Genomic DNA, 26,888 nt, shown 5'->3' with positions numbered 1-26,888 from the left:
CTACCGAGAGGCGCAGTAGATCCGCCGAGGGATGTCTGTCTTCTGGTGACGGGGCCGGTCACAATTCATATCTGACGGGTCACCACGTCTCGGGGCGATCAGCTGTTGAACCGAACGGACCTCGCGAAAATAGTGAAACAGTCTGCCAAGACCCATTTACAATACGGACACGAGGAGCGACAAAAAGTTCAGCTGCGCTTGTATAACGCAGCTGCGGCTGTGAATGAAGGCGTGCTGTTATCTCACCAGTGCAGTGCCAGGCGGCGCACCTGCTGCTTCTCCCACGGGGCCTCGCACCTAGATACAGCTGAATGAAAGTGTGCAACGTGCGTGTTTTTCATTGGGATATTTCCCTCATTGATGTTGACCGCTAGGACCTACCTGCACAGTGCTGGATAACCATTTAGGTATTCCGCGTTATGGAAACTGTTGTGATTTTCGCGCGTTAACTATTTGACAGATATTTTAAGTCCACTCTTTTCTACGTGTCAAAGTGAATGATATTTCTGTCACACCGAAGTCCGATCCATTTCTGATCATTACAAAGTAAAATTAATTATTTTGCCGACCGACGAATCGATAGTATGGGAATATGGTCGTTTATCGCAACGCATGCAACGATAAGCTTAAAAAAAAAACAGCAAACTTCTTTCCGACAGCCACCTGTATACTTAATCAAGTCAAAGATGCATAGATGCACCATGATTCTGTTTCTTCCCCTTGGCATGTTTTCGATGTCAACCTTTATAACAATTCTACATTTATAGGTACCTACCCCTGTCGTCTCCCACATGCTTCCGAATTAGGCAAAAACAAACTAAAACAAAGCACGTTTAGCCGCGCCTCCTTATCAGCCTCAAGCCGCTGTAGTAATGAGCACGGTCGAAAATCGACATTTCCTTATTATCGTGTGTATATTTAATTGGCTGCGACTTTTTTAGTTTGTTATGCTTCATACACCGTGCACTCGGAACGCCCACTGCAGAAGGAACGCTGTCGCTCCGAGCGCCTTTTTTATGCTGCGGGTTAGCGAGCGCAGTCTGCAAGGCGTCTCGATTAGCAGTCGCCAGACGCCGATAGATGGGAATCAACTGTTAGGTATTTCAAATCGGTAGAATTTCCTTGATTCTGATAAGATTTTTTGGTTCATCTTATATTTATATGATGTGTTTTTAGCGTTTTCAATGCTCGATATGCATAGATTGAAGAAGGCTCACCTTTCATTTTACTTTTAACATTTCTGCATATGCGTACAATTAACACTGATGAATATTTAATCACGAATGTATAAAACATCAAGCAATTCAGATGTACCAATATGGATATTGTATCATCATTAATCCTATATATTTATTGACCTTTGAATTTTGCACTGCCCTATGACCAGGGCTGCGGAGTCAATGGAATTTCGGCGACTCCGATTCCGACTTCGGCTTTCAAAAACCAACTCCGACTCTGACTCCGACTCCGGGCAGAACTTTCGACCCCGACCGACTCCATCTCCCGACTCCGAATCCGGTTTTCAAAATTGACTCAGACTCCGACTCCGGGCAGACCTGTAGACTCCGACCGACTCCGACTCTGACTCCGCAGTCCGCAGTCCTGCCTACGACTCATCGACCTGACGTGCATGTGACACCTTTGACCTATATGGAGCAACGTTATCAGAACTCTCATTTGACTTCATATCCAAAGCGCACCATCGATTTCACCACTATCGATCCCAAAATCATCGGGTCACGGAACCCCAGCGCCCCTCACCATTCTTTGAAATATAATAATCGTTTCATCCATACATGGCAGGGCACCCCTTCTGTGTCTCACGGTCTTACGTTTCATATCCACACTATGACGAACATATCACGTTACCTATGTTAATTATGACCAATACTAAGAAACCCATGTGAGAAAAATGCCTAGTTTAGGACAATGCCAGTGAGTGAATTGCATCATGCAAGAACGTTGCATTCCTCCTGGCAGCTCTGTACAATACCCGTGCTGCCTCGGCCACAGGCGCCGGTGCCGGGCCGTGGTTCCGTGCCCCGATGGGCGGCGATATACCGCCGCGGTCTCCGCCGGGACACCTGCGCTGGGGGCGGCTCGGACCGACCAGACGGCCGTGTGCGGATCAGACTGCGCTCCGGCCGGCCAGTCGTGTTTACACGGCTCATCTGATGAGCCCGTGACGTCACTGCGGGACGGGATGACATTCCGAGCGGCACGAGCGGCACGGCACGGGCGGGAATCGGGTCCATACATGTCTATTACTTATGCATGTACCGTCTCCTAAGAATAAGAAAGGGGGCACTGTAGTGACCTGAGCCAGACGGCTGGCCAAGACAGGTCGCTGAAAATGCACTGCAGTGCAGTCCATTAGGTACAAAGTACAGACACTGCAGTGCAGATATCTGTGGTGCGCTATACGGCGCACTGTAATGTAGACACTGCGATGTGCCGTCTGCCGAGTGCAGTACGATTCGCTGCCCCGTCCCGTCACGGTCCGTCGATCGGCCCTCCGTCCGACCGAATTTGACCGTCACCGCAGCGGACGACTTGCGTCGCTCCTGTGACGTATCTCTCTGTGTTAAACGTCAGGTGCTGGACGGAGCCGATACCCAGAGAAGAGATGGCCTTTTCGTGTGACGTGCCGCGATCGAGCCGCTCAGATTCCGGAATAATGAGGTGAAAATACACAGTGGTGTAAGCCGGCGGGCGAGAGAAGCAGGCCCTGAGCTATCTGCTCGTGCATGTCATCAATAAATTAAACAAATGGTGTCACGAATGCCTTTAGTGTTTTGTAAGCTCATTCATGGGCATGATGTCGGCACCCATGGTATGCATTACCATATGTGGAAATGGATGTGTATTTTTGTTTGAGGCCACTGACGAGGGCCTGGTTAGCGCTAGGTGCGGCGCCAGAAGGGGGAGCGCCGGAGGGAGATAAATACAATGTCATTACAACCAGACACCTTCAGCTCAGTCCTCAGATAGCCGGGGTCAAACGGAGGTCATTATAAATGAGAAAGAAAATGAAGTTGTAGACGATCCTCAAGACTCGATTTGAACATTATCTGGATCAATTGGTAAACCCTCGTAGGCTCACGGAATAAATGTGAGAGCCAAATGATCGTGGAAATGAGCCCTAATGGCGCTGTTTGCGTACTTTCGAGATTAGGTACAGTTTCCCAGCTCGACTCTTCTGGGGCGAGTTGTTTGCCGGTGACAAACGCCACTGTGTTTTATTTCCAGTTGGTAGTCTGTGCCGCAATACATCACACGTTACATTGGTAGGCTGTGCCGCACTACACCACACTCAGTGATAGGCTGTGCCACACTATAATACACCAAAGTCAGTGGTAGGCTGTGCCGCAATACATTCACACATTCAGTGGTATGCTGTGCCGCAGTACACATACACTTCACTCAGTGGTAGGCTGTGCCGCAATGCATCACACGTTACATTGGTAGGCTGTGCCGCACTACACCACACTCAGTGGCAGGCTGTGCCGCACTACACCACACTCAGTGGCAGGCTGTGCCGCAGCCCGCAATACACTACACTCAGTGCCGTGGTAGGCTGTGCCGCAATACACTACACTCAGTGCCGTGGTAGGCTGTGCCGCAATACACTACACTCAGTGCCGTGGTAGGCTGTGCACTACATGGAGTGTGCGTGTGTGTGGGGGGGGGGGGGAGAGGCATTTGGGGCCCGCGACCTTATTCTTAGGTCAAAAGTGGTATGCTTGGCCCCAAACGATGGCGCTTTGCCAGATGGACACTTTTGAACCGGTCGACATCTTTCGGTTGACGTCAGCAACACCTACCAGTAACAGGTGCCGGGGGTCTGCCCATCCTCTCAGTCTCCGCGTGTCGGTACAGTAAACCACCCATGAATTCCTCCATGTAGGGCACAGTCCGTGCAGTCAGCAGTGCATTAACAGCGGAAGTGGCCCGCAGGAACCACCCACGTCCCTTTTGGGTAGGCCGGTAGGCCGGTAGGCCGGTGATCTCCAGAACTGGCCGTCTCCCTTAGATTGTATCCTGACCGTGCAGGAGTGGGGAGTTACCCCAGTTCCGTTCTCAGTATCAGACCGCACGGCACGGGTCCATTAAAAGTCCGCATTTTCCGCCGGCACCGGCCGCGAGGTCAGATTAGGCCAAACAACAACAGCCAATAGCAGCGAATTGGGCAACCGGAAAACCAGACACGGACCGCCGCAATACCGGCCAATCGCACTCTCAAAATACTCCCGCAGCCCCAACACAAACAGCCCGGGAGCACAAAGCCTTAGCGGGCCGGTGGGTATCGAGACCGGGGATCTGCGTTCTTGGAAGCGCCCCAGGATCAGCTGGCGGCCCTGGCGGGTCATGGCAGGGTCGCTGGCTGCTCCGTAAACTGTGCCACGGGTAAACAGAGTACCGTGAACTCCGGCACTGTTTGGAGGTGGTAGGCAGTGACCGCGGGCGAACCACGCAATGACATTCACTCTGCCGTCCAAAGGAAAAAACGCATATGTCGGGTCAGGTCATGACCCGACACATGCGTTTTTGCCTTTGGACGGCAGCACTGCGCAGAGTCGCGGTAGGGGAGGAGGGGGGGGGGGGGGTGTTTTTAGCGGTTGTAACGGCTCGATGGAGCTATGATTTCGGAGTTTGGTTCGCTAAAAGCTTCATAAACCATACATATTACGCGCTGACCACTGATGACATCGAATAACCCGTCCATTGTGTACCAACTGCCCACCAAAGGATCACGGTGATCGTTTGTGACAGCACCCAGCCGATTAATTCACTGATTGAGCATTTATGACGATCGCACCGGTTGTAAACATCACTCGGTTAATTTCTCGTCTCCGCTTCGGTATCCATTCTCCGAGCCATAACTCTCCGGTTTTACAACAGCCGCGACAATACAAATCCATTTGTACCACAATGCGAAAACAACATTTGTATTCAAGTCGCACACGTGGAACAGACACTGGCAAAAGTAGCCCCGATGGGTTCAGGGACATGCCTTAAGCCCAGCCGCGAGTCGCACACAGGGCGCATCCTCCCTCCTCAGGTCAACGAATGATATACGAGGACAAAATCGCACATAGTGAGACGGTATGTGACTTGGTGCTCTGGCTTCCGTCAAAACGACCCCAGTGGTTTGCGATACGACGCAGCGCAACGTTGAAGGTCCACCCATGGTGCGACGCAGCATTTGGGGTCTCCTGGGAGGTCTCCTGGAATGGTGACGACACAAACTAGGAAGCCAAATGTTACGAGAAAGACAAGCGCTACAATATGAGCGATGGAGTTCAAGTCGGTTGATGAATGACAGAGGTCATGAACTTGTTTTTTTCATACAATACGTAAGCGGGCGAACCAAATACGGCCAAAGCATGCGGATCTGAAACGACTCTCGATAACTGAAGGAAAAAACAGCCTTATAGAGTCTCAGCCCTCATGTCAATTCATTTCACAGATTTTATCGTCGACGTGGAATTCCATTTTTTCAGTCATCTCATATAGCCTCTCACACTGTCCTCTCCCTCACTCCCCTGCCCTCCCGTGCCCTCTGTGCCCTCCCTCCCCATAACACACTACACTGAAGTCAGCGCCGCCTTATCCAGCACACTCTGCAGCGAGCTGGGCACCCACACTCCGCCGTCGTTCACGAAGATCACACTCCTGTCCAGGTAGATACTTAGGCCGCCGCAGCGCAGCACTGGCTTGCCCTCGTGGAACTTGCCCGGCAGCGGGTGGAACAGGATGCCGCGCTCCTCGCAGCGGCGCTCCAGCAGGTCCCGGAAACCGATCGTGACGGAGCCGGAGGCGGTGCGGATCGCAGCCGTCAGGTCCTGAGGAAGGTGACGGGAGGAGTTAGGGGGAATTCAGATACACTAAGGCTGTCCCATACGACAGAAGGTAGGCCTCATTGAATATGTGATCATTTCTAGTAACAGCAATTAAGACATTTTTGTTGTTTTGTTGTTAAAACCCGGATGTTTACCGGCTAATTAAGTGATTGAAGTCGATGTGTTTGCTATACAACTCCTAACGGTGCGTTAGAATTACTCGTCCGAAGAATACAGATGTCATTCTATGTTCCGCTTTACGAGCCATTAGCAAACAATCAACACACACACTTTCCTTCCCTGAAACGTCACCATGAGACCACCCGCCCCATCTATCGTTTGCAACCCCTACCCGTACTTCCCCCACCATCCGGTAGAGGCGCTGCCCGTCACCTACCTCCCGGTTTCTGATCTGGGACGGCGTGGGCGCCGGCTGCGGCGGCGGCGGCGGCGTACTGCTGGCCAGCAGGTGACTCAGCTCCTGGTAGGAGACCGCCTGGCCCGGGTTACTGGCCGCCCGGTTCATCAGCTGCAGACCAGTGTTCAGGTGCTCTGAGGGGAGCGGAGCGGTGAAATTAGACCAGCGAAATGGATCAAAAGGCGGTCCTATGCTCTGTCGTGAACGAACGCTAGCTGGCGTGCCGATACGACTGTGAAGCAGCATGAAAAAGTGATGCAACATGGCCTTGGTGCTTGTGCACGTCGGATGAAACACCACTGAAATGAAACAGCTATTTTGAAAACGTTTACACATGAGTACAATGGGACGTAGGGACCATGATAACGTGGATCAGCTCACCTCTAACGACGGCATGTCCGACCAGTTTCTCGGGAATGAGCTGCTTCCAGCCCAGGTACCACTTGGTCACCTCCTCGTAGTTGGGCGCGTGGTTCAGCCACGTCACCAGTACCTGAGGGGAGGAGGGGGGAGCGATGCCAAAAGGTCAGCTCATCGAGTATCGGCAACATACTCGGCCACCATTCCGTTACAAAAATCGTTCAGCAACGGGCATGATAGGCAAGGATCGTCATCTGGCCGACGGAATGCGACCAGTTTTCATTAGCTGCCTAAATTTCCTCATCCGCGACATTTCACTGGGTCAAGACTCACCTGTAGCCATTTGGGGAAGAAGAGTTTGTCGAGAATGCTGACGAGGTGGACGGGCGAGAGGAGTTCCTCCCAGTCCATCACCCAGTTCCACTGGTCCAGCACCTGGAAACAGAATGGGACAGAGGGTCAGGTCCAATCCATCACCCAGTTCCACTGGTCCAACACCTGGGGTAAGAGGGGTCAGTTGGACCTACATTAGATCCATTCATCATCGATCTGCCAGAGTCCCACCCTTTCCAGAGATGACAGCACCGTAACATTCAGCAGTAATCAAAAACTAAACGTAATGCTTTTTACACTATCGGAGGCACCAATACACAAAAGCTCGTTTTCGTTTCCCTAGCTGTACCCAATCCACTACACTGAAGAATTAAGACAACCAATTTTACATTCTTGCTTCACGCGACGCTCCTCGTATCTTCCCTTCATTCCTGACCGCAAGTATCCATTGTCCCCATTCTCCCCTCCCTAATCGCCTCACCTGCTGGTTGGGGTTGACGACCAGTTCCGACATGGCCAGCTGCAGCTTGGGCAGGATGTTCTTCACCAGGAACGCCTCCAGGCTGCCGGGAGCCATCACTCCCACCCAGGGCGACAGGATCAGCCGCGCGGAGCGGTCCGAAGGGTGCCAGGCCAGCAGCGCGCTGGCCAGCTTGTGGCGGATCGTCGGGTACACAGACTCCAGGCGCTGGTCTGAAACCAGGAACAGGAGAGTAGTTAGTTTGTTGAGACGAGTACGTTACCTATACGATATGATATACTAGGATAAGACAAGTGTGGTGATTATCCCGATTAAATGTTCGTTGCCTTTTGAATTTGCTGACATTGTGTTATTATGTCCGTAGTGATGCGAAACTATGTGAAATAAAATGACGATTTACCTTTATCTTAGGGCTGACCAATACAACCACTAATTCTTATTTCTGATCCCATGATTAACTCCAGGGACCGGACGAGTCCCGTCTCCCCCCCCCCCCCCTCCCCTACTAACCCATGATGGGCATCCAGGGGTGTATCCAGCTGTGGATGGGCACTGTCCCCCCCCCCCCCTACTAACCCATGATGGGCATCCAGGGGTGTATCCAGCTGTGGATGGGCACTGTCCCCCCTCCCTACTAACCCATGATGGGCATCCAGGGGTGTATCCAGCTGTGGATGGGCACGGCGTCGGTGAGCGGGTTCCAGGCGTCCACCTCGGTCTGCAGCCGGGGCATCAGCAGCTGGTCGCAGACGTTATCGAAGATCCAGCGCGGCAGCACGGGACGCCACAGCTCCAGCAGCTGGGTCAGCTCCGGCTGCAGCTTGGGCTGCCACAGACTGATGGCCTGGCGCACGGGCGGCATCCACAGCTCCCACAGCAGCCTGGAGACAGCAGAGAGGTAGGGAGGGTTAACAGACGGTCTGCCACACCGGCGGCATCCACAGCTCCCAGAGCAGCCTGAGAGAGGGGGATGGAGGGTTAGCAGAGTGACGGCAGGAAACAAGGGTTGAATTGTGATTAGCAGTGGGAGAGGTCGCTATAGCTGCTGGCGGTCGCAGTTCGGTCACCTCATTCTCTAGCAAGTTAAATTCACCGGTGACGAAATGTTACAACATTTACCACTCAACATCAGCGATGAAACAAGACCAATGACACGCCATTTGTATCTGTGCCAAGCTACTGGCATTATTTAGTATGGATATAAATCAGTTACCGTGTCAAAGGAACACGAGCCAAGAATTCAAGTTACATGGGAACTCATATTAATGGCGCGATGAAATAATATGACAGCTCCCAGATTGAAAAGCAACATTTTCGCAAGGAAACCTCAAAGGCCAGCGGGAAACCAATGGAGCATTAGAAATTACCGCCAAGGATAACATGAGCCTGGCATAACGACACGAGGACTGACGGCTGACGCAACAATATAAATCACCACACCCACACACCAGCTCATCATTCAAATCCCTACACAAACGGTTCACTCAGCCCCCGTATTGCAACAGAGAGACCGCTTACCTGTAGCTGTAACACACCACTCTAGCTCTCCCCACCTCTCTCTCCAAAATCATCGTATTACCCTAAACATATTCATGATATCATAACGCTACTTCCAAAAGCATTAACACCATCCAGCACATCACCACTACCATTCAACATCACCATTCGTCACCCTCACCAGTAGAATCATGGCCCACCTGTGGTAGACGTCCACGGGCGTGCCGTACTCCATTTGCGGCTTGTCGCTGCTCTCCAGAGATTCTTTCAGCTCAGCAAACACCTCGGTGGCGAACTTTGGGTTCTTCAGCGGGTTCCACATGTTGAGCAGCTCCTTGACCAGCGGGAACACGTAGTCGACGGCCAGGTAGTCCAGGTCGAACACGTCAAACTCGATCGGGTAGTCCGTCTGGGGAACAAGATGGATGTGAGAGAGGGGCGCGTTAGATTGGCTATGACGCTGTGCCACTGGACAGTTGTATGAATGGACAGCAAACCAGTCTACGATATTCGGTCTATCAACATATATTGATCAGGGGACTGCAGATGTTCAATATCATCCGGCTATCTGACGGACTGCTCGTCACTGTCAGTGCTTCATGTAGCTTTATACAGGGGAAATCGCAGCAAATTTGATTTTTCTTTAACTTTGGTCCGACCTTTTGAATGGAAAGATTCACAAGAACAGAGCCCCCGCAGCTAAGCAGAACTTGTTACGTTGGTCCGGCCCTCTACCTACGATCGTTCAATTCCTGATCTATGGCAGAATTTAGGGTTTGAAAATTAACGTACGCACATTGCCGCACACGGCCGGTCACTTCACTGACTTCGGCTGGCTACGGCCTGAAACCAACCGCAACCATACCCGTCAGGGGACCCATAATCATCCCATAAACAGGTCTCAGATGCTCCCCGCAAAAAAAAAAACGGCACTCTCAACGCACCTTCAGTTTGAGGAACATCTTGCTCATGACGTCCAGCGGGCTCGGGTTCTCCGAGCCGGGTTTGTGGGCCTCCATGTAGTCCACTGCGCGGGATACATCCTCGACACGCTCCAGCTGCGACTTGTGCCGCTCGATGGTCTCGGACAACTGCGCCTCCTCGTGCTCCAGCGTCACCTGGCGGTCCCGCTCGTAGCGCAGCGACCGGTCCGAGCGGATAATGTCCTGTGGGGGAGAGGGAGGGTTAGAAACGCCGCTGGAAGGATGCAGTACTGCTGGTGGAGGTGAGTGGATGTGCGCCTACAAAATTTCAATGTTTAGTGCATAGTTGATTAAAATATTACGCGTCTTCTCAAGAAACAGAAATTATTATAGAAAGCGGGATCTATAAAAACGACCCTCCGAGTCTGCCTAAATGCTCTTAAAAAGATGCGGATTCATCTCTCAGCTTAACGCCACCACATCTCCACGGCCTCCCGGCGGTCTCTGACCTGTTCGCAGAGGTCGACCATCAGGTTGATGTTGTGCAGCAGCTCGGGCATGTCGAACGTCCTCTTGGAGTCGTCGTCGGCAGCCGTCTCCGTCTGGGGCGGGGCGCGCTGGCCGTGGATGGCGTGGTAGCCGGAGAGCACGCGCTGCTCGCGGCCCGTCATGTCGATCACCTTCGTACGCGCCAGGTCGCCGCCGCTGCTGACGGAGACAGGCGGAGGGGAGGTCAGATGATGAGTCTCCAGTCGGCACTCCCAAGAAGTAGTCAGTTCCTTTCGCACCTTTATTTCATTATTTATCGTAACCTTTGGCTTCATTGTCGCCCTACCCTTCATCGAATAAGAAAGCCCTTTCCCAACCATCACATTCAGCCTACCTGGACGAAACTCCCGGTTTGAGCGTCCTCGTCTTGCCCTCCTGAAGCACCTCATCCAGCGTCTTGTACACGTAGTCGACCTTCTTGCGTCTGGGCCCGCGCCGCCACTGCCCCAGCTTCTCCTTGAACTCTCGCTCCGGCTCGTCGCCCTCCTTGTCGGCGGCCGGCGTCGGTCGCGAGGCGGGCTTCTCGGTCCCGTAGGCTCCGATCGCGCCGCGGCCCTTCCGCAGCTTGGCCTCCACAGGGGTGGAGATACCCTGCAGGTTCTTACCTGATGGAGGGAGGGAGGACGGTGTTAGTGATAACTCATGTGGTGATATGTGAGTTGTTACCACATAGTTGTGAACGATAGATGAACTAGAGGGCTCTCGTGAACCAGTAAAAACTCCTGTATAATGGATCGGAAACGCTATATCGTGTAGAAAACGTAAGTTCGACGATTACCGACGAATATAATGCATTTTAAACACAATGCACACTACAACGCCGTTTCTGTCATACAATAGAAACAGGAACTGCCTATTTCAACTCGAGGTCCAGACACCGATCCATCGCTCCAGATCCACCACCCGACTACCACTCACCGAGGCCGCCGCCCTCCCTGAAGCCCATCTGTTTGAGCAGCTTGGCTCCGATGCCCTTGGTGTGTTTCTCCCAGTGTCCGATGTCGCCGAGTCCGGCGGTGGGCCCGGCGCCGCCGGTACTGCGCAGCCCGGCAATCTCCTCCCGGCTCGGCCCGGCGCCCGACGACTGGAACCGGCGCTGCTTGGGACCGGAGCCGAACGCGCGCGGCAGGCCGGCACCCAGCCGCGGCGCCGCCTCATCCTCGTCACTGCCGGGCGGAGAGGGGGACGATGAGCTAGGTAGGTGACGCAACTGGGTGATGCTACAGGCATCACCCGGCAGATACTGATACATCATTCAGTTATGTTAACTGAATTACACTGCAGATGTGTAATCTACAAAACCAAAGACGCATGACTCACCTGGAGCCGGCAGGTGGGCCGTCGCCATCGTCGTCTTCGTCATCGGACTTCTTCGCCGGCACAGCGTCCTTTCCGACCTGGTGAATGCCACCTGTACGCAGGCACAGTGTCAGATGCGTCGTGCGTTAATGGCACAGCTGAAATGGTAGTGAAAGAGTGATATGGAAGATGCATAGCTTTAATTCACACCGTCACCGACCGACAACGCAGATACGTTCATCAATATAATTTCTGGTCATTTTGACAAAAAAGCACCATGCCAGTAATTTGGACGAGCCATGCGATCATTCTCACCTTTGACAAATCCCAGCGGAGCCGAGTAGTTGGGTTTCCGTTTCGGTTTCGACGGGCCGGCCTTTTCGTCGCCGCTGTCGTCGGCGAAGACGCCGTAGATGCGCTCCTCCCGCGTCTGACGGAAGCCGCGCCGCGCGTGCGGGTTGAACTCGGACTCGAGGTCGTAGTCTGTGACCTCGAACGCCTCCATCTGGTCCCCCATCTTGGTGACTCTGCCACTGAGGTGGCTTCAGTGTTGAGCAACAGCCAACAGGTCTTGATGCCGTATGCGACTAGAATCACCAGTTCTGGAGAAATTTGCACACATTTTGCTGTAGGCTGCACATTTGTGGGTTTTAGGTTGTAGGTTTGTAAATTGTAGGTTGTAGGTTTGTAGGTTTGTAGGTTTTAGGTTGGTAGGTTGTAGTTAAGGTTAGGTCAGTTTAGGTTATCTTTTGTTCTGTAATACTTGTGACTTGATGAAGACCTGTATAAGCAAGATTGAGATTTGGGTAGATATCTAAAAAACTGTCGAGTCTAGGGACTTTCCGCAAAAAGGTGGCAGCACCGCTGATATCGCCTTGAAGTAACCTAAGGCGGCTGGGAGGAGCGGGGGATTGGGAGTCTATTTCATATATTTTTTAAAGGATATTCCGAGGTGGAATGTTTGGAAACCATTCCCAATGATACCTTTTAGCATTCAGTAGCATTTGAAAGCTAATTAGCTAAATCGCAAACCCCAGGTCGCGTCGCATACTTTCACCAAACCTTACCAAATAAACGAATCCAGACACTGGCTTCTTGAAACTACTACAGGACAATCCGGATCAAGGCCATATAAGTTCCATATCTATCCAGATAGCAAACGCAAAAAAAAAAACTCACAAAACAAAACGCAAATGTAAACGTTCCGGCGCTTTGATTTTAATGCGCAGCTTATCATCCCTAGAGCGCATGATATGGCTTTCGTCTTGGCTTCCATATTACTCTATTTCCGTGAAAATAACGAAGGAAACTCATCAGTGTGAAAATGAAAACAATGATATATAAATGATCTTTTTGACCCCGATTCTTCATTTCACTTTCATTTACAATTTTTCAAAGCACGGATAACTTTTTAGCATATATTTGTTGAGAAATTGATTTGGTAGATCACTTACGATTTATGGTACGATGAGGCATTTTCCTGAATATGGTAGCAATTATTGAGAAAGTGTTGACGGCGCGACTCGTACATTTGTGAAGCTCTTTTTCCGTGTTCAATTATGTACATCCTCTGAAGTTCACGAATAATTTCACCAATAGATGATCGTAGAGGGTCAGAAAAGCCTTTAAGTGCTCATCAGCGAATTCATTTGAACAAGCAGACATCGACGTTTCTTCAGAAAGCGTGCATGGCATGAGATCGTGGGGACACGCCTAAGAGCTGGACTTTTTGATGACGTCTTCGGGTGACGTCATGTCGTGTGTGACGTTTCGTGAGCAGGTAAGGAAAAGTCACCACCGCTGGCGAACATTTGGTGCGGTAAATGGCAAACACAAATGCTGCGCAGAAAAGACAAATGTGTAACTTCAGACAACAGACGCGTTTACATAGGGTTTGTTGCAAGCTTATATCTCCGTCCGTGATGTTGCAAAAGATGCCAATGGTGCTTAACAATTTACAAAATGATCCCCTCTAAATATTTGAAGATCACTGCAACGAAATTATCGCCAAATTAACGAGCTAGAGCCTCGTCAAATATGCTATGTAAACCGGGTTAACATTCGTTCGGACGACAATGTCAAGGCGATTCAAGAAGTTCTTCATGAGATTGTTAGTTATCTGTCGTGCTATTTTAGTATGATTGTTATTAGCAGTTGAGTTGTGAAATGTATTATCAAAATCAATGTTAATTGAACGCAGATTCAATTTATTTTCAGATGTACCTAGGTACCCTTACACTTCACTCATCTCAAGCTGTTCAAACACCCTTGACAAAGTCTATTAAGATGAAACGTTGGGTATAATTTATACTGTGTTTTCTCTGCATTATTAACATATTCATCATATATACAATATAAGGGCCACATGCTTTTTACAGGGAGACATAACAGACAGCCCAGTAGGATGAGGCTTCGTCAAGCGTCATTTTTAGCAAAGCTTTTCTTGCTTAAAATCCAGTCTGCAAAACATGGCAGGGCTTACACTTTGGCTTACACTTGACTCCTAGCTGTTGTGTCTTTGCTATGCGATATTAAACATATAAAACATCTTACTATTCATGTATGCGCCATGACTCATGTAATCTTTTCACAGCCAAGACGCTCCTAAGGTACTGGGAATGTGGGGAGTGCAGCAGCATCAGTGCAGCACCGATGGTCGGATGCAACGGCTGCGATAAATGGTACCACTTCCGTTGTGCGGGACTGACTAAGGAGCCAGGTAAGCGCAAATGTTTTCTGTCTCAGTATTTTTGTTGCAGCTATAGTGATCAATGAAATATTTTCCGCACTGTTCAGCCAAACATGTATTTCAAACAATCTGCTTCCCAACCAAGGGCGTCGCCACAGGGGGGGGGGGGGACAGAGGGGATCTCGTCCCCTCCACTTTTTAAAATTTTAACATTACGCCTATGGCGTTGCATGGAAAGAATCGACTTGAAATGGTCCTCGTCCCCTCCAAAATGGTCAATGTCCCCTCCAGTCGTCGCACCGTGGCGTCGCCCCTGTTCCCAACTACACAAATTTAGTCAAACAATGTGCCAATATGGAATTTTCAGGTTCAGTTAAATGAAATAGGAACTATGATAATTGTAGATTACGTATACCTGCAAGAGAGGAAAACAGAATACATTGTATTGCTTGTCCTTCACCGATACTGTTATTTTTCCATTTCTAGAAACACCGACATGGCGATGCAGGTGGTACTGCCTGGTGAGGCCGCGGTCTCCGGAATCGCCTGCAGACGAAGTCACCTGGCGTCCATCTGCACATCACTTGCAGCAGTGAGGCCTGCTGACAGCGTCTGGCAGTGTCGGCAACGTGCCAGACACCTATCTGGAATCCTGCTCACCGCAGGTCGCCGACAGGAGGGGCGACGCATCGTCTCCGAGGTCGCCTCAGCAGCAGTGAGACCCCACTGGCCGTCTTCTTAGGCTTCAACTAGATTGCGAACAACCTATGCTGAGACAACGCCCATGACGTGTGATCCGGTACCGCTACCGCACTGCGTGCCTGTGCCCGCCGTGAGCCGCTAGTGCATGGGTTCGACCATGAGAATATGTGTTTATGTTGCTTTTACTATTGTTTATACGTTGAAGTGACGAATTGTTTATTTTTCGCAAGCCTCCGCTGTCCGGTTGCCTGCAGCTCCATGCAACGCCAGCTGTACTGTTGTTTTAATGTTGTCTCTCCGCTCAGCTGTACTGTTGCCTCTCCGCTCATAAGTCATAACAACCTATGCTGAGACAACGCCCATGACGTGTGATCCGGTACCGCTACCGCACTGCGTGCCTGTGCCCGCCGTGAGCCGCTAGTGCATGGGTTCGACCATGAGAATATGTGTTTATGTTGCTTTTTATACTATTGTTTATACGTTAAAGTGACGAATTGTTTATTTTTCGCAAGCCTCCGCTGTCCGGTTGCCTGCAGCTCCATGCAACGCCAGCTGTACTGTTGTTTTAATGTTGTCTCTCCGCTCAGCTGTACTGTTGCCTCTCCGCTCATATATGACACCCTCTATATGAATGGCACTACTGATTGTCACACCCACTGTCCGTATTGTCCGTAGTGGTGTCTACGCCCATGTTAATACAGCGTGCAGAATCCAGATTCTATTGAGGAGAGTTGAGCCAAGTCACCATAGGCTCGGGAAGAGCAACGTGGAGGCCCACTGCCCCTTCCCCGGCCCCCACTGGGGGCGCCAGCCACTCCAACTTTTGACTGGATGTCAAGAGCGTCGCCACGAGGGGAACGAGTCGCCGGCCAGCCAAGGTAGCCAACGGCGTGTGAAGGTTGCCTGACCTCGAGGAAACTGAGATGGCACCAACGGAGGTTTTGTTAAGTAGGCGACCAAAATTCGAGCGGCAGCAACCTGGGCACCTTCACAGATAGCAGTGCCGCGTATCAGGGCGCCTTCGACGTTGAGCTGGGCGCCGATCATCAGGACGCCGGGGGAATATGACCCAATATCCCCCGTAAATAAGTGCCTCGGATGGGAGACCCACCCATAAAACTGAAAGCTCGCCGTATTTTATCCACTATTTTTCGAGCAGGTCCATAGATTTCCGTCCTCAAAAGTGCGGGGATATTCCCCAGTGTTTGAGTTGGATGGGTCATGGGACTATAGTGGCGTTTACACCGACAGGAGATTCCCATTGCCGGCTGTGAGAAACTACTGTCGGTGTAAACGCCATTCATATTTCCTGCGTCACCCCTGTGGGGACGCCCTTACTCCATAGTGCCGAGCTTATCAATTTGGATATCAATGGAATCAAAATATCTTATCGATCGATGAAGAACTAAACTACCCCGACCCGGAGAGCGTCTTTGGAATCAAAGCAGTAGCACATGACGCAAGACTTCAGGCAAATAAATCCTTCTTGTCTGAAATAAAACATTTGTGTATTGATAAGCACGTTTTATAAGCAATGGTAGCAAGATTCTCCATGTATTTGGTTAAAGTGATAATTTAGTAGCAGATACTTACCGTCGCATTTCGTTTTTTTTAAATTAATAATTTATATTGTCAGAACTAGCAACATGTCTCTTCACTCAACAATAATTACAAAAGTGAAAAAGAAATGATAAATTGCTTATATTTTGGTGAAACTAAAAATTAATTCACCACATATTTTTTTTACAGCGTTGAAGTCCAGCTCCAAAGGACAGCTGACGATCGTAGCCGAGCAGGCTGTTTGGTACTTCTTCACTACTTCTTAGAAGTACCCGTTAGTACCGATCATGTCTCACATTATAAGCTATTGGAACAAAAATATCCATGTTCTTCTAATTATTCTCCTTTCACACTTTAAATAAATTCTTTTGAAATGCATTTACTAATTAATTTCACAAAAACGGCTTGAAATTTTATAACGTCAAAATACTTATTCCAATTTCCACCATGAAACCACCACTATATTACTTGCTTACAGATCCGTGCGCACAGTGCGCGCAGTTTTATCGTGACGTCAGAGGGTGCTTCCTCAGTGGCGCCCCCTGGCGGGGAACGCGTGCAAAAAGTCCAGCTCTTAGGCATGTCCAGATCGTGGCTTAGTTGTTTACTTGTAAAATTTCACATAATTAGTACCCGCATTAATTTCGTTGGGCCAATTTTTAGCTCTACAACCTGGTATTATGTGCGGGATTCGTTTCATACTCCTTACGGATGCATCTGTGGATGTGAGTACCTATATTTCATTTTGTAGTCAACATCAGACAGGGCTGGGGATTTGGATTGGTCGTACCATATCTGTCTGTTATTTTGGAGACTGTTGAAATCATTGAAATCATTGAAATCGAAAAATCATGAAATTGAGGCTGGGAAATTCAGTGGTTCCTATTTTTTTCTGTTTGACAGCTCAAGCTTGCTTGATGCTACTTTCTGGCCTTTTTTGTTGGCAGGCCTTTGTGAGTGAACTTCTGGAGAGACGTGGGCCCGACTATCAGGCCTGCCACTCAGGATGGCTGTGTGGGCAACTGAAGTTTCTGGCACATGGGTATGTGCTATGGATGAGAGGGGATGATGCAACTCGTCAGCCAGCTGTCAACGAGAGTGGTGACCTGCTCCTGTGGAATGGGAACATCTTTGATGGAGTCAAGGTACATTGATCTGGCATGATGAATCAATCCATTTATTGATGCGTATTATTTTCTGTTATTTTTGAAAGGTCCCAGTTTGTTTCTGAGCAATTGTATCGTGATGACTATACATTTTCAGAGCATGTGTGTTGTTTTACAGGTTCCTGATGGTGTTTCTGACACCAGTCACCTGGCGGCTCTGCTGTCCGGTGCCTCAGAGTCTGCGGTGGTATCCACTCTGAGCTCAGTGTGCGGCCCGTGGGCGGTAGTGCTCTGGCAGTCGGCAGAGCGCCGGCTCTGGCTCGGCCGCGACCCGCTCGGCCGGCGCAGCCTCCTGTGGAACGGCTCCCCCGGCCGGCTGAACCCCGCCTCCGTAACGCTGACCTCGGTCGGTGGCCGGCACCGCGCCGACCTCACCGAGGTGCCGTGTCTGGGCCTGTTCTCCGTCCACATCCCACCTGACTGCGAGTCGATCGCCGACCTCCGGCTGCGGCTGCACCCCTGGAGTCACGTGACGGTCCCGGACGCGTGGCGGCCGTCTGTGGCGCCCGGCCCGCCGCTGGAGAGCCCCGCCGTGATGACTGTCAACCCAGCGGTGCCAGATGATGAACTCAGAACACTTCTCGACGCTGGTGGAGGCCTGGAAGAGGCGGAGCGTCTGCCTGGCATGGCGGCCGCCATGGAGCGGTTCGAGGCGGCCATGTTGGCGGCGGTGAGGCGCCGGGTGGGGAACATGCCGCCAGTATGTGCCAGCTGTCTGCAGTCCGCTGCCGCCGCGGGAAGCCGCCCCGCAGCCTGCCCCCACCCACGTCTGGCGGTGCTCTTCTCTGGCGGCGTGGACTCGATGTTAGTTGCGGCGATGGCCGATAGATGTCTCCCCGATGACCAGCCCGTGGATCTTCTCAATGTGGCGTTTGAACGGCCGAAACAGGCACAAACACCGAGCAAAGAGGGGAGAAGTAGAAAAGCTGGCCGTGGCCGGCCGACTGTCTCAGGGACGACAGAGACGGAGGCAGAGACGCCGTCCGAGTATGACGTGCCCGACCGAGTGACGGGACGGGACGGATGGCGGGAGCTGCAGACGATCAACCCGCGACGACGGTGGAACTTTGTTGAGGTAAGCCGTGTGGAACGGTGGAGTGGATTTATCTAGTGAGTAAACGCGTTGATTCCTTCTTATTTCGCTGAAAATCCTTCTTTTGTTATTGATCTAGGAGCTAGAGCTATAAATGTCACTGACAACTGCAGCTCACCCGCTCGGATAAGCAGTCTGACTAGTCTCGCCGATGGAAGAACTAAAGACATACATGTTGACGTTCTCGCCCTCACCACTGACCACTACCCGTTCCTCTCAGGTGAATGTGACCGCCGCGGAGCTGTCTCGGTGGCGGGCGGCGCGGGTCCGCCATCTCATCAGTCCCCTGCAGACCGTGCTGGACGACAGTATCGGCTGCGCGGTGTGGTTCGCTGCCAGAGGTGCCGGAGTACTGGCCGGGGACGGGCCCGGCCGCCGGCCGTACCAGACGCAGGCCAGAGTAAGTCAGAGGAGGGTGACATGGGACAGTCGGACGTGTTTTAGGATTTGGTTTAGTGTGCCTACTTTCAGGACGCGAAAGTTGAAGTTCGGTCATCAGCTTTTTGTTGATTTCGCAACAGCTTATTCTGTTAAAAGCTGCCATGTAAACAAACTGTGTAACAAACTGAAGTATATCTTCTTAACTGACTCGAATTCGTTATGGCAACGATCACAAGCTTTCGAAGTCAACACATTACCGCAGAGGTTCCTGTATCGTCCGCCAGGTGGTGCTGGTGGGTATGGGCGCCGACGAGCAGCTGGCCGGGTACGGGCGGCACCGCTCAGCCTTCCGAGACCGCTCCTGGCCTGGTCTGGTGGCAGAGATTCAGACTCAGCTGCTTGCCATCTGCGAGAGGAACCTCGGCAGGGACGACAGGGTCATCAGCGACCACGGCAGGGAGGCGAGGTCAGTGACGGAGAGGAAGGGCAGGGGGACCCTACGACCGGGTCATCAGCGACCACGGCCGGGAGGCGAGGTCAGTGGCGGGGAGGGGTACAGCTGGGGCGAGGAGGACTGTTATCAGCGACCACGGACGGGAGGCGAGGTCAGTGGCGGGGGGGGGGGGGCAGGGGACCCTGTGACCGGGTCATCAGCGACCACGGACGGGAGGCGAGGTCAGTGGCGGGGGGGGGGGGGCAGGGGACCCTGTGACCGGGTCATCAGCGACCACGGACGGGAGGCGAGGTCAGTGGCGGAGAGAGGGGTACAGCTGGGGCGAGGAGGACCGTGTCATCAGCGACCACGGCAGGGAGGCGAGGTCAGTGGCGGAGAGGGAAGAGGAAAAGGGGACCCTGTGACCGGGTCATCAGCGACCACGGACGGGAGGCGAGGTCAGTGGCGGAGAGAGGGGTACAGCTGGGGCGAGGAGGACCGTGTCATCAGCGACCACGGCAGGGAGGCGAGGTCAGTGGCGGAGAGGGAAGAGGAAAAGGGGACCCTATGGCCGGGTCATCAGCGACCACGGCAGGGAGGCGAGGTCAGCGGCGGAGAGGGGTACAGGGGCAGGGATGACCGGGTCATCAGCGACCACGGACGGGAGGCGAGGTCAGTGGCGGAGAGAGGGGTACAGCTGGGGCGAGGAGGACTGTTATCAGCGACCACGGCAGGGAGGCGAGGTCAGTGGCGGGGACGGGGTGCTGAAGGGGGTCATCAGGCTATCAGGATGTAAGAAGTGACCAGTGCCACAGTTTTCATGGATTGGGCGTCACGAGCTGAAAAGGTACTGAATCTCTTGAGACTATTTTCCGTTTGAGCTTATCATTTCAATCGTATCCGTCGTTTCATGTTTCTCCAGAGTCGGGTGATGTTGACCGGCTGACAACCCATTTGACCTTTCTCGTTTTGCCGTGTTGCAGCTCCCCGGCAGCCCCAGCTAACCCTCCCCCCTCCCGTCAGGTTTCCGTTCCTGGACGAGTCGGTGGTCAGTCTGCTCAGCTCCCTGCCCATCTGGCTGAAGGCGCAGCCGGGGCCCGGCTGGAGCGGCTGCGACAAACTGCCCATCCGCCTACTGACCGCCCGCTGCGGGGCCCCGGCCGCCGCGCGGCGCACCAAGCGCGCCATCCAGTTCGGCAGCCGCATCGCCAAGCTGGAGAGCAGGACGGAGAAGGCGGCCGACGTGTGCGACAGGCTGATGGAGGCGCCGGCGGACGGCGGAGACGGGACAGTACGGTCGGAGCGGGTGACAGTCGAGTCACACGGCGGTGAGATCCCAAACCATCCCACGCTTGCGGTAGTTGAGAAGTTCCTAGACCACACAGATCTCGCCAAACTATCTCTATCCGAACCCGGTGGCTGTGATTCCAATAGTACGGGGAAACCTCTCCCTGTGACGCATGTCACGATCATACAGAACAGAAATGACGGCATGTTGTAGTGTTTTGATTGCATGCTGTGCCTTCCGATCATGTTGTTATACGCTTATTTCATACATCATTTACGTGCTCAATATAACATGTTTTTGTGGTACTCGTACTTAATTCCATCATCATGCAAACGTATCATCCCACAAATAACAGTTATCATACCATGTCATATGTTTCCATATATTGACACGTACACGAAGGAGCTCACACGGACATTGATAACGCTCTGTCTCGCAGGAATGATTGTCCACATCGCCTGTCCTACTATGGACGTCAAACCGCTTGAGACCCCACTTTTTTGCGATTATTTTAAAATGCGTAAACTCTCGTTGACAATATTCTGGCAATGTGTGTTTCAGAACCTGCCGAAACTTTTATTACTAAGGTATTTTGACGCCAAACGATTATGAAAGGTACTTCTCATTCACTCGTAATGTTAAATTTCACGGAACGAATCTGCTGTTTGGGTAGAGGCTACGCGCTCATGGGGCGGAGCCACGTAATGACGTCAGCCCTAAGCTCCGCCCTACCCCTCCGGCGCTCCTTGCCCGGCGACCGGTCACTCGCGTCCCTCGCTCCATTCAGGCTTGATGGTGGTCGGTAGCTGGTAGCGGCAGCGGGCGCTGGTAGATGGCATTTAGAGCAGATGGCGCTGGTGGCGGGGCTCGAGTGTGGCCGAGTGCAAGCCTCTGCCCGGGCCTGAATTGACCTTAGCATTACGAGTGAATGAGAAGTACCTTCCATAATCGTTTGGCGTCAAAATACCTTAGCAATAAAAGTTTCGGCAGGTTCTGAAACATACATTGCCAGAATATTGTCAACGAAAGTTGACGCATTTAAAAATTATCGCAAAAAAGTGGGGTCTCAAGCGGTTTGACGTTCATAGTAGTGTATATTCAGATCACAGCACAATAACGTATAGCCTGCGGCGGGCCGGCTGGCGGCGCCGGCGCAACAGCTCGATCGGCGCAATCACTATCACAATCACTGCTGGCGCCGCCAATCACGTGCGTTTGTTCGCACCAGTCTGTCGGCAAGAAAATCGTTCAAACAAATCACGTGCGCTTGCGAGCAAGTGGCAGGGCATACTATAAAGCGCTCAATCATCGCACCTGACTGTCATGGCCGTCCAGATATGGTCCGAAACGATAAAATAAATTAACAAAACTCGGGCCGCGGGCCTCGAGTGTGTCAACGCGTAAAATGCTCGCATATAAACGTCATTCTCTAGCTGCAGCTGCCGCTGTGGAGGCGCGAGCCCGACCACACAGCAGTGATACTGGAGCCGGGCCCGCCTGCTGCTCCTGACAGCGCTGTCAAATCATTAAATTGGCGATCAATCATTCCCCAGCGACCCTATCTTCGAACATTGGCATTGACGGAGGGCAGAGGCTAAATATCGCAATACAATCAGCCCCCTAAAACGTGATACAATCCCCAACTCTCTCACACACATACACACATGACTACCCGACGCATTCTAACTGCCTTCGTTACCTAATTCACCTACTGAACAATTCAGCCCGGCGGCGGCCGCGGTCCACACTGCCGGACTGTGCGCAGTGCCATCTGTCGAGCGGGCCGATAATACTAGTGCGCTGCGCGACTGACAGGTGGCAGCGTAGGCGGCTGGCCAGCCGACGGAGGTTTGTACTGGTAGCTGGCGCGCCCGAGGCGGCAGCGGCGGCGGCGCGTGCAGCTTCCCTGATGGGCGCGGCCCTGGCTGATCAGTCTGAAACCGGCGGACTGTCGTTAGTCACAGTGCAAATCGGAGAAGAGCCGCACAGAGCTCCAGATCAGCCCTCGAGCAGAAAGAGAAACTGCAGCAATTGAAGCTCGTAGCTGCAGCTCGTAGGTGCAGCAATTGAATAAGGCAATAGGTAACAAAGTCCTCAAAGCGACTTAATCGTTACAAGCTGTAGGTAGTCCACAGTCTACACCGCCTCGCTTAACTAAAAACAAGTTAGGTTCGTAATCGTACATCCGGGGCAACTATCCAGGATACCTACCAGGCTATCCTGACAAGGCTTCCTTCAAACCACACATACCTCTCATCGTTTTGTCAGCGCACCTTTGGTTCGGAGGAGGGTGGGTGCCGCCGGCGGCCCGCTCAGGCGGCGTTGGTCTCTGGCCGGCTGTCGAGCCACTCTGTGTGGAGCTGATCGGTGCGGGCCGTCTGTTCGGCGTCCAGCCGCTGCCGCCAGCTCTGCCGGCGGTCCAGCGCCTGCTGACGCACCTGGGGGGAGAGGAGAGGGGGATGGGGAGGTCAGAGGAGTACTGTCTGACACTGCCGCCAGCTCTGTCGGCGGTCCAGCGCCTGCTGACGCACCTGGGGAGAGAGGTAGGTGGTAGGTCAGAGGGGTACTGTCTGCCGCTGCCGCCAGCTCTGGCGGCGGTCCAGCGCCTGCTGACGCACCTGGGGAAGAGGAGAGGGGGATGGGGAGGTCAGAGGAGTACTGTCTGACGCTGCCGCCAGCTCTGGCGGCGGTCCAGCGCCTGCTGACGCACCTGGGGGAGAGGGGGAGGTCAGAGGGGTACTGTCTGCCGCTGCCGGCGGTCCAGCGCCTGCTGACGCACCTGGGGAGAAGGAGAGGGATGTCAAAGGAGTCCGGTCACAGAGAAGGCTGATGTGCCAGTGAAGGAATTTCGGGCAAGCTGTAAGTACGCCATACATCACGGCGAGGACCACAGGGAGGTTCCGACGTAACCGTCCGATATGATGCGGCGAAACCTGTTATAGCGGGTGCTTTGACCTGATTGTGCTGCTGACTGAGCCGGCCTGATCATTGGCCTGCTGCAGGTGAGTAATATACTGCAGGTCATACACTGACCTCTGCAGTTGTCAGTACACCGACCTGGTTGTGCTGCTGACTGAGCGCCTGTTTGGCCTGCTGCACCTGCTCGTTGAGCCGCTCGTGGGTCAGTGATACACTGACCTGTGTCGTCAGTACACTGACCTGGTTGTGCTGCTGACTGAGCGCCTGTTTGGCCTGCTGCACCTGCTCGTTGAGCCGCTCGTGGGTCAGTGATATACTGAACTATGTTGTCAGTACACTGACCTGGTTGTGCTGCTGACTGAGCGCCTGTTTGGCCTGCTGCACCTGTTCGTTGAGCCGCTCGCGGTGCTGCACGCCATCCCTGACAATCACCTGCGACATCTCACGGCGCAACCTGGAAACAAACAACACATCAGCATCAGTACGCAGAAGCGTTCGGAACACCCTAACAGTGGAAATATCTCTTGTTGAACAAACCACGGCACGTGTGGCTAGCAGCACACCATTGACAACACATAATCGAAGTCGACGTTGCCAGCGAAAACACTAGCAACTATTTTTGAAAGCACCCACCTGGACCGTTCGTCTTTGGAGACGCTCTTCCGGTCGAGCCGCTTGCTGGCGTCCTTGAGCTCGCTCTCGATCTTCTTTTTACTCTCGGCCACCTTCTGGTCATAGTAGACCTCCAGCTTCTTCAGTTGCTGCGCCTGCGCACTGCGAACCACCTTATCCAGCGCGTCGTGAATCTGTGGCAAAAGAGCAGACGTGGTTATGGCATGGAAGACAGAACAGCATTTACGGTGCGGAAAGACGTATTTATAGCGAAGATGTTATCTGGACCTGCGTTAGCCATTACAGCCAAAATCCCACAGCCAAGCACAGGACTCACCATATCGATGTAGCGTTCGGTGAGCTCCCGCTCTGCTGCCGCCACCTGACGGCAGAACGTTTTCACAGCCTCCTGATCGGCCGGGTCGGGTGCCACCAGACTTAGACCCTCCCTGCAGAGACACGCGGACAGACGGGTCACGTCAGCGGGGTGTCGCATAGGAACGCAACGAGTTATCATGTGGAAGTTGAGCGACTGAGTGGTCAATCAGTGAATGACGTATATCACTGAAATGACTGGACATAAATTGTTATGGAACTCATGAATATAAAACTCATATGAACACCTAATCAACCTCATTCAATCACAACTACAGACCCTACGTCCTCAATTCTCTCTCACTCACACTTTGTTCGAGTTGGAGAACTTTTTCACCAGTTTGGAGTGGGTCCGCGAGAAGCTGTTCTTTTTCTCGGTGGTGGCCGGGCCGGGCGCGTCCTGCGGTCGCAGCCGCTCCCTGGCGAACTTTTTCCGCATGCTCTCCAGCTTTTTGTCGAGCTCCTGGCGCCGCTCCCGAACCAGTTTATCCTCCCAGAGTTTGTCCAGAGGGACGGCGTTCAGGAGACAATCTCAGAGAGGAAAAGGTGTCGGTCAGTCCATCGCACGAACATCAATTAGAAACATTGCTTTACGTTCGTATCTAGTAACATCTCATGGATTGTCAATTAATGATTATGTATTTCATAAACGTTTATAGGTACATCAACAAAGCCCCTGCTATGACACAAGCAAGTTGCCTAGGACAGAAAACGCAGCCGGCACGCCCTCAAATATACCAGCTCGCCACCACTGATCACTGAGCGGTGAGCGGTGAGCAGAATATGCGGTCCATCTCACCGGGTATGGCGGGTTCTTCCACCGAGTTGGGCTGACTGTGCTGGAGACGCAGAGGCTCCATCCGCTCTGCAGGGGCGGCAGGGAAGGGGCAGAGTTAGACGAGGGGTCAGGCGGGGAGGCGGTCAGGCGAGGGACAGAGAGTGGACAGAGGTGGTCACGAAGTAGAGCATAGACGACATAAAATGTCGGAAGTCAATGTAACGCAAAAATTAAATGGTATAAAGCTGTGATACCTATCTAATAAAATATGAGACTGATTCTGACGTTACAATTCATCAATATTTGAACAAAATTGGATTCATCTAAGAGTATGCAATGCCATCAAGCAATGTTGCACCCTAGAAAACATTCGTTATTAAAAAGCATAACGTAATGAATAAATTTAATGAAGTCGCCCGTCCCAGCCAACATGCGACGCCTTCCATAATTATGCTGCATACCGCTGCAACCATGCGAGCTGAATGAACATGCAATTAGGAGCCGGAAGGGGACGGCATGCACCGGACATTCCAGCCGGGACATGTATCGCGTGCCGACCGCGCCCATGGGCAGGCAGGACTGTAAGAAGAGTGCATCATATAGTTGATCTTGTAACCAAATCCCAGAGGTCAGTAACTCGGTATCGATATCAGTCCCACCGGTCATACGGTGACCGTTCGGTTACATCGAAAATTGTTAGGAGTTCGTAGAGCAGTGATTATTGTTCTTCCCGTCAGATAACATACCATTTACTTTCACTCCCACACACCACTCGAACCTGCTCCGTAATGAGAGAAAGAAAACAGAAACTCTCACCAACAGAATAAGAACAGAAGCTCACCAACAGTCAGAAGTAAGAAACTCTGACCAATAGAAGCCAGAAACTCTCACCAACAGTCAGAAAAAGGAGCACTCGAGACCATTTCGCACAACACAACACCAGACAGAAGGGAGAATAGCCAGAAATGTGTACAACAAAGACATAGTCTGACACCCGAGAGAGACAAAAGACAGGCGAAATAGAGAAGATAGACGAGACAGATAAGCGAGATTGGAGCTGACGGACAGGCCACAGCCGGGCAAGCTGAAAAGAGAGTCAGCCAGATATAACTGTGAAGAACTGAATTCGGTGGCACTGTCAGTGTATGGAATATGGATGATGGTCAGGTAATGTTCGGAAAGGCTGAGG

General features: G+C 52.3%; 3 protein-coding genes across 16 annotated transcripts in view; 1 reads left to right on the top strand and 2 right to left on the bottom strand.

Annotated features, from left to right (window-relative positions):
- Positions 1–4,921: 4,921 nt before the first annotated feature.
- Positions 4,922–12,930, bottom strand: LOC122381193 (tuftelin-interacting protein 11-like). Of its 10 annotated transcripts, none has more exons than XM_043365082.1 (14): positions 12,771–12,930; positions 12,019–12,336; positions 11,725–11,815; positions 11,323–11,570; positions 10,739–11,009; positions 10,365–10,563; positions 9,877–10,098; positions 9,133–9,341; positions 8,075–8,316; positions 7,436–7,647; positions 6,955–7,056; positions 6,643–6,754; positions 6,241–6,395; positions 4,922–5,846 (listed from the first exon to the last, which is right to left on the bottom strand). In XM_043365082.1, the coding sequence occupies exons 2-14, from the start codon at positions 12,218–12,220 to the stop codon at positions 5,589–5,591; spliced, it is 2,523 nt and encodes an 840-aa protein (XP_043221017.1). In that variant the 5' UTR covers positions 12,221–12,336; positions 12,771–12,930; the 3' UTR covers positions 4,922–5,588. The 10 variants fall into 10 exon arrangements, with proteins under 10 accessions (XP_043221017.1, XP_043221025.1, XP_043221024.1 ...); XM_043365090.1 differs by having other exon boundaries at positions 10,365–10,560; XM_043365089.1 differs by having other exon boundaries at positions 10,365–10,560; positions 12,019–12,305.
- Positions 12,931–17,142: 4,212 nt separating this feature from the next.
- LOC122381178 (asparagine synthetase domain-containing protein 1-like) lies at positions 17,143–21,320 on the top strand. The gene is made up of 6 exons (XM_043365046.1): positions 17,143–17,379; positions 17,602–17,799; positions 17,939–18,895; positions 19,134–19,313; positions 19,579–19,760; positions 20,751–21,320. The coding sequence occupies exons 1-6, from the start codon at positions 17,335–17,337 to the stop codon at positions 21,226–21,228; spliced, it is 2,040 nt and encodes a 679-aa protein (XP_043220981.1). The 5' UTR covers positions 17,143–17,334; the 3' UTR covers positions 21,229–21,320.
- Positions 21,321–21,376: 56 nt separating this feature from the next.
- The window catches only part of LOC122381177 (1-phosphatidylinositol 4,5-bisphosphate phosphodiesterase classes I and II-like), a 91,770-nt gene continuing 86,258 nt past the window's right edge, over positions 21,377–26,888 (bottom strand). For 4 of the 5 annotated variants that reach the window (XM_043365044.1, XM_043365041.1, XM_043365042.1 and 1 more), the window contains 7 exons: positions 25,721–25,786; positions 25,230–25,452; positions 24,884–24,995; positions 24,568–24,740; positions 24,277–24,388; positions 23,289–23,453; positions 21,377–22,949 (listed from right to left, as the gene is read on the bottom strand). In XM_043365044.1, the coding sequence (XP_043220979.1) occupies positions 23,328–23,453; positions 24,277–24,388; positions 24,568–24,740; positions 24,884–24,995; positions 25,230–25,452; positions 25,721–25,786 (812 nt within the window). In that variant the 3' untranslated portion in view covers positions 21,377–22,949; positions 23,289–23,327. Of the gene's footprint in view, positions 22,950–23,288; positions 23,454–23,728; positions 23,795–24,276; positions 24,389–24,567; positions 24,741–24,883; positions 24,996–25,229; positions 25,453–25,720; positions 25,787–26,888 lie in introns of those variants that run through there. The other variant, XM_043365043.1, reaches the window with a different exon arrangement.

Source organism: Amphibalanus amphitrite, unplaced genomic scaffold, assembly GCF_019059575.1.
Source record: "Amphibalanus amphitrite isolate SeventyFive unplaced genomic scaffold, NRLGWU_Aamphi_draft 000115F_arrow, whole genome shotgun sequence".
Taxonomy (NCBI): Eukaryota; Metazoa; Arthropoda; class Thecostraca; order Balanomorpha; family Balanidae; genus Amphibalanus; species Amphibalanus amphitrite.
The sequence above is the reverse complement of the archived record's forward strand: the minus strand, read 5'-3'. Positions and strand labels throughout refer to the sequence as shown.

Coding starts and splice junctions, on each gene's coding strand:
- LOC122381193 (XM_043365082.1), bottom strand. CDS start 12,220: ATGGGGGACCAGATGGAGGCGTTCGAGGTCACAGACTACGACCTCGAG. Junction 9,342..9,876: donor AGATGTTCCTCAAACTGAAG/GTGCGTTGAGAG, acceptor CTTGTTCCCCAG/ACGGACTACCCGATCGAGTT. Junction 6,755..6,954: donor TCTTCCCCAAATGGCTACAG/GTGAGTCTTGAC, acceptor TCCTCCCCTCAG/GTACTGGTGACGTGGCTGAA.
- LOC122381178 (XM_043365046.1), top strand. CDS start 17,335: ATGTGCGGGATTCGTTTCATACTCCTTACGGATGCATCTGTGGAT. Junction 17,380..17,601: donor TTACGGATGCATCTGTGGAT/GTGAGTACCTAT, acceptor TTTTGTTGGCAG/GCCTTTGTGAGTGAACTTCT. Junction 19,314..19,578: donor CGTACCAGACGCAGGCCAGA/GTAAGTCAGAGG, acceptor ATCGTCCGCCAG/GTGGTGCTGGTGGGTATGGG.